At 48.7% G+C, this 13,777-nt stretch overlaps 1 protein-coding gene across 1 annotated transcript; it reads left to right on the top strand.

Moving 5' to 3' along the window:
- Nucleotides 1–1,716: 1,716 nt before the first annotated feature.
- MUL1 (mitochondrial E3 ubiquitin protein ligase 1) lies at nucleotides 1,717–9,928 on the top strand. The gene is made up of 4 exons (XM_036257010.1): nucleotides 1,717–1,972; nucleotides 5,320–5,407; nucleotides 5,777–5,897; nucleotides 7,870–9,928. The coding sequence occupies exons 1-4, from the start codon at nucleotides 1,853–1,855 to the stop codon at nucleotides 8,597–8,599; spliced, it is 1,059 nt and encodes a 352-aa protein (XP_036112903.1). The 5' UTR covers nucleotides 1,717–1,852; the 3' UTR covers nucleotides 8,600–9,928.
- The last annotated feature ends 3,849 nt before the right edge of the window (nucleotides 9,929–13,777 follow it).

Consider the following 13,777-nt stretch of genomic DNA (forward strand, 5'->3'; position numbering starts at 1 on the left):
GAAATCTGGAGATTGTAACCCCATGTTCATAGACTGTAACTCTTTAAAATATTTTTTTTTCTTTATTGATTTTTTAGAGAGAGAGAGAGGAAAGGAGAGGGAGTGAGAGGTAGAAACAAAGATGAGAGAGAACATTGACTGGCAGCCTCCTGCATGCCCCCCACGGGGGATTTGGCCCACTACCTGGGCGTGTGCCCTAACAGGGAATCCAACCAGCAACCTCTTGGAGCATGGGTGGACACTCAGCCACTAAGCCACATTGCTGGGCTAGACTGTAACTCTTGCTTGACTCCAAGCATAATTAAAGATATGGGGTAGAAAAATGTCAGGGATAGCCAGCTGCTTTAATAAAGAGATTTTAGCCCTGGCCGGTTTGGCTCAGCGGTTAGAGCGTCGGCCTGCGGTCCGGAGAGACCCGGGTTCGGTTCCCGCTAAGGGCACATACTTCGGTTGCAGTTTATCCCCGGCCCTGGTTGGTCGTGCGGGTGGCAGCCACTCGATGTGTCCCTTCACATCGATGTTTCTCTCTCTCTCTCCCTTCCTCTCTCTCCCTCCCACTCTATCTGTACAAAAAATGGAAAAATATCCTCGGGTGAGGATAAAAAAAAAAATAAAATAAAATAAAGAGATTTTAGCCCTGGCCAGTTTGGCTCAGCAGTTAGAGCATCGGCCTGCGGTCCAGAGAGACCTGGGTTCGGTTCCGCTAAGGGCACCTACCTCGGTTGCAGTTTGTCCCCGGTCCTGGTTGGTCGTGCGGGTGGCAGCCACTCGATGTGTCCCTTTCACATCGATGTTTCTCTCTCTTCCTCTCTCTCCCTCCCACTCTGTCTGAACAAAAAATGGAAAAATGTCCTCGGGTGAGGATAAAAAATAAATAAATAAATAAATAAATAAATAGATTTTACTTTTTGGGAGCAGCTCACAGTTTTTAAGTGCATTTTATACACACTGAGCTGGGCCAACAGGCACATTCCTGCATTTTCAAGTGTAAAGCATAACCTGTAGGAGACAGCTTGATGAACGCATGCTTTGTAGGTTGATACTGTGGATAAGATTTGGGGTATCTCTTAATTATTTTAGGGATCACTACAGAGGTCCAAAAACAGTCTCTGAAATCTGCTTCACAGCTGTGCTTTTTATCATAATACCTGACATGTCATAGGCATTCAATAAATGTAGCTGTGATTATTAGTTAATAAACAATATGTTATACGTAGTGATGGTAGATTAAGGGGCTACTTTGGTGATATAATCTCCCCTCTTGGAGCCAGGGCTCTGGAGTCTGGTAAATTCCTCTCTAGCCCTCACTGGCCGTGTGACTCAAGCACATCCCCTAACCTCTCTGGCCTGTCTTCTCATCTGTAAAGTGGAAGAATAAAATCCAAGTCTCAAGTTTGCCCTGAAGCTTAAATGTGTAATACTCATAAATGCTTATTACACATTCTCTTATCTCCTCCCAATCGAACAACCCATCAAACAGCTCAATAACCCCAGAAAATCAACGCAACAGAGATCCGGTAGACGGGCCATTCCTGGACGGTCGGTGCGCCACGCTCCAGAGCGACCGCTCAGCTCCTGCAAACAACTCCCCGCTCCGCGCTCAGGAGGCCCCGCCCCCGGGCACGCCGCCGCCCCGCGGCAATCACCCTGGCAACGCCACCTTCCGGTCTGCTCTTTCCCCGCCTCCACTTCCGGTGCGGCGTTACGCCATCGCTTGGCGCCCTGGAGCGGGTTTCGGGAAAGGTCTTCTCCCGGGTTCGGTCCTGGGGGAGTGAAGTCGCGGGAGGTTTTGGGCCCGGGTCGTAGGGCCTGACCTCGGCGTCCCCTCCTGCACTCTGGGCTCGGCCCCGCCATGGAGAACGGAGGGCGGCCCTCGCTGGGCCAGTTCATCCTCCTGGGCACCAGCTCTGTCGTCACCGCCGCCCTGTACTTCGTGTACCGGCAGAAGGGCCAGGTCGCCCAAGAGCTCAAGGTCAGTGCTGGAGCCGGCCTGTCCCCGGCCGGCTCATCTCTGCCCCCGGCAGTGGTGAGCCCACCGTTGGCCGCGGGCCGCTGCACTGTCGGAAACTATCCAAAAGAGGAAGTAGGCTAAGGAAGGGTGTCACCCGGCCAGTACATGGGGGAAATAGGATCAGAATTCGGGTCTCTTGATAACTGCTTCACGAGTTGGGCCAACAGGCACATTCCTGTGTTTTTAAGAATGTAAAGCATAACCTGTAGGAGACAGCTTGATGAACACAAGCTTTGTAGGTTGATATTGTGGATAAGGAGTCTCAGATTGAATTTTTTTTTTTTTTTTTTTTGTGGTACGTGCCCCTAGCAGGAACTGAACCTGGGACTCCGGTCCGCCGACCAACGCTCAACCGCTGAGCCAAACAGGCCAGGGCTCAGATTGAATCTTGACTTCAGTATTATATTCGGCAAATATTTCTTGAACACCTGCTAAGCTGCAGGCACTGGGAATATCGCATGGGTAGAACAGACAAAAGTCCCTGCCTTCATGGAGGTTCCATTCTCCTACAATCACACAGACAGGGGACCAATAAATCAGGTGGTATGACAGATGGGGTTAAATACTACAGTCATGTAGGGAGGAGAGGAAATGTAATGCCGGAGAAAGGGAAGTTTGCTATTTTAAATAAGGTAACATTTGAACAAAGCCCAGGAGAAGAGGAAGGAGACCCTGCAGATAGATGCCTTGGGGAAGAGCAGTTAAAACAGAGGGACCAGCAAGTGCAGAAACCGTACCTACTCAACTTCTTGCTCCCAGACTCTTCCTTTTTTTATATTTTAGTTCTTTTTAAAATGACACTTTTGAGCTGCACTTTATAGCTTACATAAGACATTCCCATCTTGTTACTTTTTTCTTCACAGTAATTTTTGAGGTAGAGAAAATGGAAATTACCTCCAGATTGCAAATCAGGAAATTGAGGCTCAGAGGAAAGGTCTTACAGTTAGTTAGTCAGGTTGGAACTTGAACTTAGAGCTTTTGACTCCACATGTAGAATTTTATTTTATTTTTTAAATTGACGACATTGCTTTACTGTGAATATCTGGCCCAGGAGAGATGGACCTTATTAGGTTAGAGACAGGGTCTTATCTTTCTTCATTCCTTCTAGGGTCTAACTCAGGGCTTGACTAGTGTAGATGCTCAGTAAATGTTTGTGGGTTAGTTTTGGTTGAAATTTTACACTACCATGTTAGGGCTTAATTGGACATTTATTTGAAAGATGGATTCCTAAACCTACTGACTTCATCATCAGATTGTTTTCAGTAAGGGTTTAGAAACAAATGTGTGAAATACCTGCTGCGAGGCAAGTTTTACAATATATCTGGAATGAACCAAGTTACCAAGCAATTGAATTTGTGGTGAAAATGGGATCCTAGTGAGATTCTCATTCCCCTTTTGTTTGCCTGATAACCGAGTAACTCCTGAAGTGATTGGCTGTCAATATAACTGATACTTCACTTTTGGACTCAGAAATCAAGTTGGCATCAATTGGGCCTGTGTGGGATTCTTTGAAGCAATGAACTCTCCAGCACCCATTTCTGGATGACCTTAAGCACTTTGCCAATTAGTCCCTAAATGAGGATGAAATAGTCCCTTTTTGTAAAAAGATTTGGGAGTCCTAATAATTTAGATTCTATTTTCTTGATGTGATTACAGGACTTCCATAGTCGGGTTTGTGTGTTACTGCCGTGCACCTCTTACAGCGATGGAAATGCATATTTATTGCATGCCTACTATATGCCAGCCTCTGGGCTAGAATCTTTCACATCTTAAGTTCATACAGTCCACATAAAATTCTGTGAGATTGTTCTTCCCATCTTCTACTGTTTTGGAAACCAAGGCTAAGATCAGTTAAGTTGCTCAAGGTCACAGTAGATTCATTGAAGCTTGATTCAGCCCCACATCTTTCTGAGCATATTCCTCCGTCACCCTTTAAAAAAATTCTAACTGGCTGTCCTGTGGTGGATGCTTTATCAGCTGTGTGACTTGGGACAAGTCACTTCACCTCTCTGAACCTCAGATTTCTTATCTGTAACTGAGGATAATAATGTCTACTGTATAAGGATGGTATACGCATTGAATGGATTTATGCATTTAAAGTACTTAGCATAGGGCCTGCTGTATAGCATATATAAGCGCTTATTTATTCATTAGATACCTATTGAGTACCTCCTATGTATCAGGCACTATTCCTAGCATGAAGGGGACAGTAGTGAACGAGACAAACAGGGCCCTAACCTTCCTAGAGTTGAATAGTCCAGTGGAGGAAGACAAATAATAAAACAAGTAAATAAACTGTTAGTTGTTATTGCTGTTACTGGTTTTTTTTATTATCTTCACAATGTAGGTGGTTAATAATGTGTTTATTAACCTTGCTGCTGTCATTTACTGTGTAGCAGTAGCTTTATCTTAGAGTGAACTTAATATGCATCCAATATTTCATCTTCTCTTGAGAGGTTACTTAACTGGCATCTTTAAGATTTATGGATGGGAATACTCTGCGAGTGGGAACTGTCCACCATTCAAACCCGAATCCCTAGGGCCCAGCACTGTGCCTGGCATATACATGCTCAGGAAATGATTTTCATTGCTTTTCTCATATTTGTGGTAAAGCAGTAACAGGCTTGCTTGGTTCCCAAGCACATCAGGTTGGAAACTGAATTGGAAGGGGTGGGAGAACTAGGGGTTGTTAGAGAAAGACAGCGGCAGCCGTCACCATGCTCACCTGATTATGAGAGGAGAGAAAGACAAACTGAAAATAGAACAGCGTTTGGCACCAGCTAACAGAGCCTTGGCCTGTAAAGCAGAAGCACTCCTTTACCATAGTGTACAATGTAGAGCACGACTTCATAAAGGCATAGTGACAGTAATGCCACTATTGCTCCAGCCCCCTGCCCCATGTACTAGGCACTCGTTTACATGCTTTACACAAAAGCCCTTTGGATGCATCATTCTGTATTGTCAAGAAGAGATTAAATTATGTTCAGTCTGGGGTATGCAAATTGATTCGTAATTTTCATTAAAAAAATTAAGATGAAAAAGGATTGTATGTTTCCATTAGCTGGAGGAAGAATGTACGTGGCACCCCCATTCTGCAAATGGCAGAGAGGGGCACTACCCCATGCTTGTTTATATTTTAAAACTTCCCTGGCATAGCTTTGGAGTCCGAATTTCCCATAGTCCCCTTCCTGCCTGATTTCCTCATTCCTTCCGCATGAAAAAAGTAAATAGTCTTTCTCCTTTGCCCTTTAAGTTTGATTGGACATGTCAGTATTCAGTAGTCAGTTGAATGTGTTGTTTGCATTTAGGGAGCTAAAAGAATCCACTTGGGTGAAGACTTAAAGAGTATCCTTTCAGAAGCTCCAGGAAAGTGTGTGCCTTATGCTGTTATTGAAGGTATGTTTGTTTATTGGTAAAATGAAAAGTAATTCCCTCTTCTGAAAGTCTGTTTCTTGCTGATATTTAGGGCCTTTTGTATCCTTGGGTCAGTGGTCTAGAATATGGACTTTGGGATCAGAAAGACCTGGATTATTGCAGTGTGACCTTGGGGTAATCACCCAACCTTTCTGAACCTCTACTGCCCCATCTCTAAAACAATTTCTACCTAACAGTATTGTTGTGGTGCCCACAAAGCATAACTTATGGTGATAACACTTTCATCATTTTGATTAATGAAACTAACTCAAACTAAAAACAAAATTTAAATTGCCTTAAAGGGAAGGGCAGAATAGTTCTTCCGAAATAAAACAATTGGTTTCCATTTAGGAGCTGTTCGGTCTGTTAAAGAAACACTTAACAGCCAGTTTGTGGAAAATTGCAAGGGGGTGATTCAGCGGCTGACGCTTCAGGAGCACAAGATGGTGTGGAACCGAACGACCCATCTTTGGTATGTAGCCTTCCTGCCCTGGCCCAGGACCTGTCTCAGCTTCTGAAGCAGGGTGTAGATCAGTTTCTTAATGCTGATCACATTCTCCTGTATGGTCTGAGGACCTCTTGACTCAGAGTCACCCAAGCTCCTTGTTCAAATGCAGGTTCCTGGGCTTCATTCCACACCTACCGAACCAGAATTTTTAGGATGGGGCCCAGAATCTGTTGATATGCCCACTGAAGTTAGAAACTGCTGATTTATGGCATAGATGCATTATTTTGGTGTTAATTAAAATAATTTTGTGGATTATTTTGCTGTTAAATGAAGTACCATTTTCCCAAATGATCCTAGTGGGTTTTGTTTTGTATTTATTTTATTTTTTATTGTAGCAAGTACACTTAACAAGATCTACCCTTTAAACAAAAAATTTATTTTTTAGATAGAGTGGGAGGGAGAGAGAGGAAGAGAGCCAGCGAGAGAGAAACATCGACGTGAAAGGGACACATCAGGTGGCTGCCTCCTGTACGACCCAACCAGGGCCGGGGACAAACTGCAACCGAAGTACATGCTCTTAGCGGGAACTGAACCCGGGTCTCTGGACCGTAAGCCGACGCTCTAACCACTGAGCCAAATCGGCCAGGGCCCTTTTAACAAAATTGTAAGTGCAACAATACAGTATTGTTAGTTAGAGGCACAAAGCTGTACAGCAGATCTCAAAAATGTGTTCATCTTATATAACTGAAACTTTATACCCATTTGACAGCAGCTCCCATTTTCTCCCACCGCCCCCAGCCCTTGGCAACCACCATTCCGCTCTCTGTTTCCATAAGTTTGACTATTTTAGATGCCTCATATATATGGAATTATGCAGTATTTGTCCTTCTCTGAATGGCCTACTTTGCTGAGCATCATGCTCTCCAGGTTTATGCATCTTGTTGCATATGGCAGGATTCCCTTCTTTTTATGCTGAAAAAGATTCCTCTGTGTGTGTGTGTCTGCGTCTATCTGTTGCATTTCTTTATCCATGTATCCACTGACAGACAGACTGCTTCCACGTTTGGCTCTTGTGAATAATTCTGCAGTGAACATGGGCGTGCAGAGCTCTCTTTGAGATCCTTGTTTTGGTTCGTTACCCGGAAGTGAGGTTGCTGGATCATCTGGTAGTTCTATTTTAAATTATTTAAGGAATTGGATATTTATTTTAAAGTGGCAAAAGGAGATAAATGGTAGAGGTGATCTATGTCAGTATTTGTTGCTCACTGATAATGGCCTGAGACCCTAACAAATTGAAGCACTTGGATAATTTTTTTTTTTATCCTCACCCGAGGATATTTTTCCATTTTTTGTACAGATAGAGTGGGAGGAGGGAGAGAGAGGAAGAGAGAGAGAGAGAGAGAAACATCGATGTGAAGGGACACATCGAGTGGCTGCCACCCGCACGACCAACCAGGGCCGGGGACAAACTGCAACCGAAGTACGTGCCCTTAGCGGGAACTGAACCCGGGTCTCTCCGGACCGCAGGCCGACACTCTAACCGCTGAGCCAAACCGGCCAGGGCAATAATACTGATTTCTGTTGTGCTCTTGCAGTAACTTCAGATTTTATCCTGTCCTCCTGGCATGTATGTGACCTACATCTCTGCCTGGGCGTGACCTGTTTGCGGTCCTTTATTTATTTATTTATTTCACATTTATCTTCAGACAGCGGGAGGGAGAGAGGGAGGAAGAGAGAGAGAGAGAGAGAGAGAGAAACATTGATGTGAAAGAGAGAGAGAGAGAGAGAGAGAGAAACATCGATGTGAAAGAGACACATCAACAGGTTGCCATCCACACAACCCCAACTGGGGTGGGGACAAACTGCAACCAAGGTACATGCCCTTAGTGGGAACCAAACCCGGGACTCTGGTCCGCGGGCCGACGCTCTAGCTGCTGAGCCAAACTGGCCAGGGCTGCTGTCCTTTATTTTATCTTGAATTCTCTTACTGTTTTAGGAATGATTATTCAAAGATAATTCACCAGAGGACCAACACAGTGCCCTTTGACCTGGTACCCCACGAGGATGGCGTGGGTGTGGCCGTGCGAGTGCTGAAGCCCCTGGATTCCCTGGATCTGGGCCTAGAGACTGTGTACGAGAAGTTCCACCCCTCGATTCAGTCCTTCACTGATGTCATCGGCCACTACATCAGCGGTGAGCGGCCCAAAGGCATCCAGGAGACCGAGGAGATGCTGAAGATCGGGGCCACCCTCACAGGGGTGGGCGAGCTGGTCCTGGACAATAACTCCATCCGCCTGCAGCCCCCCAAGCAGGGCATGCAGTACTATCTAAGCAGCCAGGACTTCGACAGCCTGCTGCAGAGGCAGGAGTCGAGTGTCAGACTCTGGAAGACTCTGACGCTGGTTTTTGGCTTTGCTGCATGTGCTACCCTCTTCTTCATCCTCCGAAAGCAGTATCTGCAGTGGCAGGAGCGACTGCGCCTCAGGCAGATGGAGAAGGAGTTCCGGGAGCATGAGGCCCAGCTGCTGAGCCAAGCCAAGCCCGAGGACAGGGAGAGTCTGAAGAGCACCTGTGTTGTGTGTCTGAGCAACTTCAAGTCTTGCGTCTTTCTGGAGTGCGGGCACGTCTGTTCCTGCAGCGAGTGCTACCGCGCCTTGCCGGAGCCCAAGAACTGCCCCATCTGCAGGCAGGAGATCACCCGGGTGATTCCCTTGTACAATAGCTAACAGTCTGGAAGCCCAACAGTTACACCTGAAAGGAAGCTCCCCCCTTTCAGGGGTTTTTATCTTGAGGCCTTAGAGGAGCAGCGGTGGGGCAGCTGTTATTTCCAGGTGTGACTGGAGGCCGCAGAGGAGCAGTGGTGGGGCAGCTGTTATTTCCAGGTGTGACTGGAGGCCGTAGAGGAGCAGCGGTGGGGCAGCTGTAATTTCCAGGTGTGACTGGAGGCCGTAGAGGAGCAGCGGTGGGGGGCTGTCTGGATCTCACACCTCCAGCTGAGAGGGGCCCTTTCCAGCACACCACGAGAATCGGAGCCCTGCCCCGGGTGGGTGTGCTGGCATCCCTCCCAGGAACCCTAAGTGTGTGCGTGACTGCGAACACCTCGTCGCTTAAGCGCCAAAGCCCGTGAGCTTCAGCTCTTCTGCTCCTGTGTCTTCTGGTCCTTTCTGGTGAATTGTTGATTCTCTGGACTTGAGCCGTGAATGGCTCGGCCAGAGGGAGGCAGAGTTGGGCTCTGAGTGCGGTGTATGCCTTGCAGGGCTGCCTCTGGAGAGACTCTGTCCTAGTCTTTCTTCCTTTTGCTTACAAAATGACCAGGCTGGACATGTCACTGTGTCCCTTTTCCTTACCTGCTTGCCGCCTCAGTGTGCGCACCTGTGTGTCAGGACAGAAGGAGTGAAGTCCAGCATCCGCCTTCTGTCGCACAGGATGGGACTCTGACCAGCAGAGCGAAGAGTGGTCACTTGGAGGGACGGTTGGGGTGTGGTCGATTCAGCGTCCCTAGCAGAGGTGACGACGGGTGCTTGGCTGCAGCCCTGCTGTCTCCGCTGCCCGAAAGGGAGGCCACTAGAGCATGCCCCTACCCTGATTGGGAACCTCGAGACCTGTGGGGCGACTCTGGTTTCCCTGCTGAGCGGAGCTGCTAAGGGCTCAGCTCCCATAGGAAGCAGCAAGGACACCACTGCCCCGCCCCTGGCTGCCTCCGCTTCTCCCCAAGGCTCACCGCGGGAAGGAGCAGCCAGCACCCTGAGCACAGCCTTTCCGGGCCCCTTTCCCACAGTGGAAGGCACCGCCCATGAGTATCACCCCTGCCCCCGCTACCTGTCACCCTCACCTGCCCTCGTGCGCTTGCGAGTGGAAGAGAAGCTGTCAGAGGTCATGTACACAGCTCTTCTTACCTCCCCGTGGCTTCGAATGTTCATTCTCTCCCCATCCTCCTCTGTGTGGGGGAGGTGGGGTCCTCTCAGGGGGTGACACCTGTTCTATGCAATGTTCAGTGTGGACGGCACAAATTAAACACGTTAAACCAAGTGTTAGCCTCTTGTTTATCAGTAAGAGTTCACCGGTTAGGCCGAGGCTCCCGACGTGGAAGCGAATCCCATGTGACGGCGGAAGTGGAGACCGTGAGGCCTGTGTGTGCTCGTCCTCTGCCGTGTCCGGGGCTCCCGCACACTGGACAGCTCGGTGACGCTGAGGCCTGGGGGTGGGCCATCCTGGGGGGCAGCCCTGCCTCGCTGAGGGGCGGTGAGGGGCTGGCCGGAGGGTTGGGGAGCAGCGGGAGGAAGCACGTTTAGGGGTACTGTCCCAGCATAGCTCTTTTGAACCTGGATCCTAGTGAGCCATCAGGGGAGACCCCGTTACCCCTTTCTATAGGTCATGTGATTTGTTCAAGGCCACCAAGGTCTGGTTATAAAGACTACACCCTTGGCCTTTTATCACATTAAGCCTGAGAAGCTATGAAGGAAAGTTGTTCGACAGACAACAGCGTTACAGACACTGCTTTTCAAGCCGGTCAGCACAGCGAGTCACGTCACATCCGTCTCATGCCCAGCTCAAGGCCCGAGGTTCCCCAGCTCATCCTGGTGGAGTAGGAGCTAGGAGGCAGGTCTTTTCAAGCCGGTCAGCACAGCGAGTCACGTCACACCCGTCTCATGCCCAGCTCAAGGCCCGAGGTTCCCCAGCTCATCCTGGTGGAGTAGGAGCTAGGAGGCAGGTCTTTGCGATCCTAACTCACTCCAAGTTATAATGCAAAATTCAAGAAGCAAAGCAATGTGGAAAAAAACAGCCAATCTGACCCCCTTTATTACAACCCTGGTCCTAGGCCCCCAAACTCGCTGGGTGAGGGATCTGGTGCCGTGATCCCACAGGGCCTCAGGAATGCTCAAAGGAAGGTAAGTATCATTTACTTTTTTTATCCTCACCCAAGGACATTTTTCCATTTTTGTTCAGATAGAGTAGGAGGGAGAGAGGAAGAAAGAGAGAGGGAGAGGGAGAAACAGTAATGTGAAAAGGACACATCGAGTGGCTGCCTCTTGTATGACCCCAACCAGGACCGAGGATGAATGGCAACTGAGGTGTATGTGCCCTTGACTGGAATTGAACCCCGACTCATTGGTCCACAGGCCAACCCTAACTGCTGAGCCACACTGGCCAGGGCAAGTTTTGTATCATTGATAGGCATTTTATTCATCTAACAAACATTAGCTAAATGTACATTCTGTGCCTGGAGATGCAAAAACGAGTTAGACAGCCTCAGTGCTCAGGGTTCAGAGTTGTCTGAGTGAATCCTTTCATGTGGGTGTGGCGACTCCCAGTTGTTGGCAGTATTTGTGGTTCACATGAGACTGGCCTGGTTAGAGCAGATTCCCTGACCATTCAAGATAAACCAGCCACGGTCAGTAGATCATTGCTGAAGAAGAGCCCGGCAGAGAACACATACTCCACAGAACCTGGAGTGGTCCAATTGTAACACCAACCTGACCATGTCCCTTTGCTTAACACCCCTCCCCAGGCTCCCTGTCATCTCCCGGCCCAAGCCCTGGCTCCTCCATGGCAAACGAAGCCTGTGTGACCGGGCCCTGGCCACCTCTCTAAGCCTCTCCTCATCCCTCTATGACACTTGTGGCTCCAGCAACATAGCTGTTGAGGGTCCTTAAACATGCCACACTGGTTCTTCACCTTGCTGACATCTTTCACCCCTTGAAACTCAGCTGTATCTCCTACAGAAAACCTTTCCTGACCCTCCCCGCCTGGGTTAGGTGCCCTACCTCTGAGATTCCATAATACAGTCTTCCTATTCCTGCTCTTAACCAAATGTCTTGGGCAGGATTAGATCTTATGTCTTCTCCAGGATAATTTTTATGTTGTCACTGTACATGAATTGGAGCTAACCTCAGTGTTTGTTCTTTGCTCGCTACCTTGTAAGAGCTGTACTGGTTGATACCATTTAATCCTGGCCCAGAGGCAAGTGTTTGTATTGTTACTGTTACTTTAAAGAAAAGGAGATCAAGCCCTGGCCAGTTTGGCTCAGCGGTTAGAGCGTCGGCCTGCGGTCCGGAGAGACCCGGGTTCGGTTCCCGCTAAGGGCACGTACTTCGGTTGCAGTTTGTCCCCGGCCCTGGTTGGTCGTGCAGGTGGCAGCCACTCGATGTGTCCCTTCACGTCGATGTTTCTCACTCTCTCTCCCTCCCACTCTATCTGTACAAAAAATGGAAAAATATCCTCAGGTGAGGATAAAAAAAAAAAGAAAAGGAGATCAAGGCCCAGAGAGGTCAAGCGCTGCCCAGACACGAGAGAGACAAATTTAAGCCCAGGCCGTATGGCTGTAGAACCCAAGCCCTTAAGCACTGAATGTACATGAAATGAATGAGTAAACTAGCACATGAGATAGCTGGGGGGTCAGCACTCCTGGAAGGCTGCCTGTGGGAGTTGGTCTTTGGACCAGAGATGAGGGCCATGACTTTGGTTCTAAGGAGTAAGGGAAGGACCTCTCTTAGGGCCTGAGGCCTATACAGATTGTGTAGAGAAACATCATGTTCAGTGACCTCACTAGAGCTTTGAGGACTCAACACAAGAAAGTCTGGACAATGCATGGTGGTAAATGGTCTGGACCAGGAGTCCAGAGGCTGGCTTTCTTTCTGGTCCTGGCTCTGTTGCTGTGTGATCTTAATGGAGTGACTTAACCTCTCTGGGCCTCAGTTCTGTCTATAAAAGGAGCAATTTGAATGAGAAGCTTTCCAAGGCTTCATTCAGCTCTGAAATTTTGCATGTCTATGAGATAGCAGGTGAGGGCAGTTTTGCAGGGCTGCCGGCCTGAGAGGTTCGATGTGGACCCTCTTCAAGGTAGCTGCCTGCTGCAGCCTCCAAACCATGTTCCCAGAAAGCTCAGCACTTTCTCTCTCATTAGATAGTGTTAACTTGTCAATTTTGAATGAGATAAGCTTCCATGTGTGCTGTCCTGAATTGCTCCCAGAGTGCTCATTAGTCACTTCCCGGCAGCTGCCCTATTGTCTTCCAGATGCCAGCCGAGGGACCTGGCATTTCCCTTCCCCAAGAAGAGGGCGCGTGAGGCTCAGCCAGCCACGCTGGCCTGGGTCAGAAGGGCCAACCAGACCTGGGTGAGGGCCTGCCTGTGAAATAACATGGGCCCCAGCTCTTGCTCTTACCCCTCTGACCCTGCCAGAGCCATTGCCGCACATGAGGCTCCTCGAATCCAGTCCAGGATGGGGCCACAACTCCAGAGGGCCTCAACTCAATGGAACAAGCATGTATGAAGCACCTAGTGTGCCAGGCACCGTGGATCTCCAACCTGGATGTTCTCTAGGCTGGGGGAAGAAGGGTACAAATGCGGTCATACTGTCCGGCTGTGTGGCTCAGTGGTTGGGCATTGTCCCATGGACTGAGAGGCCCGGTTCGATTCCCAGTGAGGGCACATGCCCAGGTTGCAGGTCCAATCCCCATTAGGGGGCGTGCAGAAGGCAGCCAATTGATGTTTCTCTCTCACATCGATATTTCTATCTCTCCCTTCCTCTCTCTCTAAAAAAAAAAAAAAAAATCAATAAAAACATTTAAAAAAAATGAAGTCGTACTAATATTAATGTCCAAATGGCCAAAGGGGCAGGCCTCCCACCCCTTCAGTCTTCCCTAATATTTAAGGTGTTCCATAGGGTGGGTCTTCATACATGCTTGCAATAAGTTGGCTCATAATTTTTATTTCTTCCTACCCACCCCCACCTTCCCCAGGACTGGTGATAGAATCCCTCCTCCTGCTGCATTCTCTATTGTGACCTCCAGGTGGCGCTGTGCCCCTATGGTTGAGGCCGACGGGAGGACTTGGAGGAGAAACTGAGGTTATGCTTGCAAAGGCCCCTGCAATTTTCTCTTCCCTGAGGGATGGGAAACAGGCC

Source organism: Molossus molossus, unplaced genomic scaffold (assembly GCF_014108415.1).
Source record: "Molossus molossus isolate mMolMol1 unplaced genomic scaffold, mMolMol1.p scaffold_m16_p_12, whole genome shotgun sequence".
In the NCBI taxonomy this organism is placed as follows: Eukaryota; Metazoa; Chordata; class Mammalia; order Chiroptera; family Molossidae; genus Molossus; species Molossus molossus.

Coding starts and splice junctions, on each gene's coding strand:
- MUL1 (XM_036257010.1), top strand. CDS start 1,853: ATGGAGAACGGAGGGCGGCCCTCGCTGGGCCAGTTCATCCTCCTGGGC. Junction 1,973..5,319: donor AGGTCGCCCAAGAGCTCAAG/GTCAGTGCTGGA, acceptor GTTTGCATTTAG/GGAGCTAAAAGAATCCACTT. Junction 5,898..7,869: donor AACCGAACGACCCATCTTTG/GTATGTAGCCTT, acceptor TTACTGTTTTAG/GAATGATTATTCAAAGATAA.